Raw genomic sequence first — 4,672 nt, 5'->3', positions numbered from 1 at the left:
CGACGCTTTTGTACGGACATTAGTGAGGCGAGACGAACGCATGAGAGACGATTACCTAAATCGAATGTGAGATAAAGGCTTCCTCGCAGCCCTTTTAATATCAAAATTACGAAAGTTGAAATTGGTACTATATGATTATATTTTTTTTATTCTATGTCATTAATTTTTTAAATTACATTAAGCAATCGTAAAATTTTTTTAGACACCACTTATTTATGAGGGATCTGCTCCCAAATTTACGCATGTCAAATTATAGTGAGATAAACATAGATATCGATGCGATGTATTTATTTTAATGGTTATAAGACTTTTATAATATTTGTAAAATTTATAGAAAATTTGGTACAGATATTATAAATATTTGTGATTATATATTCTTCTGGATAATGTTATTATTTATTATCAGTTGATCATATATCTATTGTATTGCACAATTTTTATATACAGAGTATTCCAAAAAAAAAAGGAAAAGAGATTACAAATTGACTTTGCGTTTTCAAAGATCCTCTATGCATAGCTCATGATAGCCTGTAAATTTACAGTGTAATATATGATGAATAGAATACGCAGTGATTACAAAAAACATTACTTAATTCGTGTTTTATTTTTTTTTGTGGCAGATTCGGCACTTTAGGCAACAAGAGGGCTCCAATAGTCATGCCGTACAACAGGGGGAAGTGTCCTCGTCGAATCCTAACATACTGTCCAACGATCAAGTTGGCCCTATCTTACTCGAGGTTCGTATTATCGGTTTGAATTAATAAGTGAAATTAAATTCAGATTTTTTTCATCATTAGATATTGTTCGAGAATTGAAGAATGTATCAGAGAAAAATTTTAAACGGCATTACTTTGCATTCCTTCAAAAATTATTCTGCATTAAGGCCATCACACACAAAATTCCGTAAGGACGTAAGACGTAAGCGTAAGAAAATCGACCAATCCCAATCGAGTATCGGGCTTTCCATAAAAATGGAGGGGTTACGGAGAGCCAAATACTCAATTGGGATTGGTCCATTTTTTTACGCTTACGTCTTACTCCCTTACGGAATTTTGTGTGTGATGGCTTTTAACAACTGCATTACTCCAAAAAAAATATTATTAATAAATTTAATCATATTTTTTTTCATACAGGCGCTAGACGGCTTTCTATTTGTTGTAAATACGGAGGGCCGCGTGGAGTACGTTACGGAGAACATAACGCAGTACATAAATTACACGAAGGACGATGTACTCGGAAAGGATATTTACAATATTATTCATCATGGGGATCACAACACCTTTATGCCTAGTTTGTTACCTATGTCTTCGTTAGGTATGTATTTTTAACTGTATCGCGAACGGTGGTACATTCCTTTCCTTAGGGGTTGTGCTATTTGAATAGGGTAGATTGTAGATAAGCATAATTAGCAGGTCATGAATAATTCAATGCAAAGATCCTGTTCCTTCAGAGTCTCATTTTTCATTTCCTCATTTTTTATTTCATCCTTTGTAGTTAAAAATAGTTTCCATTAAGTCGAGGAATGGCACATGTATTTCTGATGGAATGCTTCTTTTAATCATGATTTCCATTGTCCCTGCATTGCATGTACACATATATTAATCCAATCACAGTCTTGGTCAATTAATCTTTATTCTTATATTTTGAATTTTTTTCCCAAAAATTATAATTATGATAATATATATAGTTGTGCAGGATGCTTCATCATATCTATAGTTGTGCAGGATGCTTCATCATAATATCCGCTTTGAATTTTAATTACATAATTTTTGAGATAAATTTTGATGTCACTTCTTTCCTTAGAAAGAATTTTTAAGAAATTTAGTTCTTAAAGTTTATTTAATTCAAATTAATTGAAAAAACAAGATTTATTTGGACTTCTTAAAATATTAAAATTTTTCAGGCTTTAATGTTACTATAAATAGATGTATCATAAAACTTTTTAATTCGATTTTCCAATTTAATCTCGTAGAAATATCCTGCACTGAAAAGCGAGTAAAATTAGATTGATTTTTAATTAGCTGTAATGTTAGCGCGATATAATTCTTTCGCGTTTAAAAAAATGACATACTCGAGTTCGATATATTGCAGGCTGGACCAGCGAGCCGCAACCTCAGACCAGGAACCGCACCTTCAATTGCCGCTTCTTGGTGAAGCCTCCCGATGATAAGGACGAGACTATGGAAGAGAAGCAACAGCGAGTATCGAAGTACGAGTCTATGCAAATCTGTTCTGCTCTTCTGCCCAGTAACGCTGATCGTCTGGAGAGCGGTGATGTGTCCTCCGAGTCGTCAGACATTGGTCCTTGCGTGATGTGCGTAGCGCGTAGAATACCGCCAATCGAGAAACCCATTGGTCCACCTCCCGTTGAACAATTCACCGTCAAATTGGATACCACTGGGAAGATTATCGCGGTTGACGTCAGTTGGTTATCCCCCGTTTACTCCAAGTACCTAAGCAAGGTAAGGGTGCGTACAACCACATCGTATATCTTGATTACTATTACGTTCATTCCGATATGCCAATTCAATAATAATTGGACGCTATTATATGAAGCAAATAGTGTTTCTTTACGGAGAAATACTCTGAATAAGATCATTTTCTTGTTTTACTTTGTGTGTGTGTGTAATATAAATTTTTTTAAAAAAATATATATATGAGTTTTCTTTGAAATTTATTTAATATATTTAGTCAGTTGGTTATCCCCCGTTTACTCCAAGTACCTAAGCAAGGTAAGGGTGCGTACAACCACATCGTATATCTTGATTACTATTACGTTCATTCCGATATGCCAATTCAATAATAATTGGACGCTATTATATGAAGCAAATAGTGTTTCTTTACGGAGAAATACTCTGAATAAGATCATTTTCTTGTTTTACTTTGTGTGTGTGTGTGTGTAATATAAATTTCTTTAAAAAAATATATATGAGTTTTCTTTGAAATTTATTTAATATATTTATTAATTATCAAAAATATTTTATATTTTATGCGAAATAGAAATATCCTGCACTGAAAAGCGAGTAAAATTAGATTGATTTTTAATTAGCTGTAATGTTAGCGCGATATAATTCTTTCGCGTTTAAAAAAATGACATACTCGAGTTCGATATATTGCAGGCTGGACCAGCGAGCCGCAACCTCAGACCAGGAACCGCACCTTCAATTGCCGCTTCTTGGTGAAGCCTCCCGATGATAAGGACGAGACTATGGAAGAGAAGCAACAGCGAGTATCGAAGTACGAGTCTATGCAAATCTGTTCTGCTCTTCTGCCCAGTAACGCTGATCGTCTGGAGAGCGGTGATGTGTCCTCCGAGTCGTCAGACATTGGTCCTTGCGTGATGTGCGTAGCGCGTAGAATACCGCCAATCGAGAAACCCATTGGTCCACCTCCCGTTGAACAATTCACCGTCAAATTGGATACCACTGGGAAGATTATCGCGGTTGACGTCAGTTGGTTATCCCCCGTTTACTCCAAGTACCTAAGCAAGGTAAGGGTGCGTACAACCACATCGTATATCTTGATTACTATTACGTTCATTCCGATATGCCAATTCAATAATAATTGGACGCTATTATATGAAGCAAATAGTGTTTCTTTACGGAGAAATACTCTGAATAAGATCATTTTCTTGTTTTACTTTGTGTGTGTGTGTAATATAAATTTTTTTAAAAAAATATATATATGAGTTTTCTTTGAAATTTATTTAATATATTTAATAATTATCAAAAATATTTTATATTTTATGCGAAAGCTCTTATTATCTTTCTTTTGCTACAGTACAAAATTAATCACATTTGTTCACTATTATTTAATTCAATTAGAAGAAGATTAAATATGATTGATGATGATAATTTAACAATACATTTTCCAACAGCTTTCAAGTCATTTTTAAAATATTTTTATTTTATGCATATTTATGCCGAAAGATAATATCTTTTCTGTACGCTGAAAAAGAAGATATTTTTGAATTGTTATTTTTAAATCACATATTTAAATTGAGGAAATAATTGATCGAAGTTGATTAAAAGAATTTTTATTCCAAAATTAGTTTTTAAGATTGAGATAAGATATTTTAAGCTATATTTCTAACAAGGATAATATTTATATAATTATTTACGTATCGCAGAATTGCTTGAGAGATATTCACAGATACGTTCTATTGCAGGACCTGATAGGCACAACGATTAAGGATTTGTGCCACCCTCATGATCTCAATACGCTCTCGAAACATTTGAGCGATACGCTTCAACTCGGTGAAAATACGAGCGATGTATACCGACTGCGCGTTAGTCCTGATAAGTTTCTTAAGATTCAAACAAAGTCAAAATTTTTCAAAGCAAGTGTGATGAATGTGCACGATAGCGATTTCATGATGGCTACTAATTCCATCATCGGGTAAGTTTGCACACTGCTCTTATTACTTAGAATTAATGCAACGATATTGTAAACATGATATCATACTCATATCTTATTCTCTGATAACTCGATAAATGATTGTTCATTAAAAAGTATATCAAAGTCGAAAGGAATGTCATTTGACTATATTATATTATATGAAAGTAATATTTTAATATCTTAAAAAAGCAGCAGCTTAATTATTCTTTTTTTCGAGCAGAGAGGATTTTGTGAGACATGCCATTTTTACAGTAAATTAATTAAATTATATATA

General features: G+C 33.1%; 1 protein-coding gene across 1 annotated transcript in view; it reads left to right on the top strand.

The window, feature by feature from the left end:
• LOC115241833 (nuclear receptor coactivator 2-like) overlaps positions 1-4,672 on the top strand; it is a 143,490-nt gene that overhangs the window by 118,730 nt on the left and 20,088 nt on the right. Inside the window, exons 4-7 of the mRNA XM_029817772.1 lie at positions 621-737; positions 1,134-1,314; positions 2,092-2,462; positions 4,169-4,398. Of these exons, the coding sequence (XP_029673632.1) occupies positions 621-737; positions 1,134-1,314; positions 2,092-2,462; positions 4,169-4,398 (899 nt within the window). The remainder of the gene's footprint in view (positions 1-620; positions 738-1,133; positions 1,315-2,091; positions 2,463-4,168; positions 4,399-4,672) is intronic.

Source organism: Formica exsecta, unplaced genomic scaffold, assembly GCF_003651465.1.
Source record: "Formica exsecta isolate Colony F162 unplaced genomic scaffold, ASM365146v1 scaffold512, whole genome shotgun sequence".
NCBI lineage: Eukaryota > Metazoa > Arthropoda > Insecta > Hymenoptera > Formicidae > Formica > Formica exsecta.
This window is presented reverse-complemented; position numbering and strand designations above follow the sequence as displayed.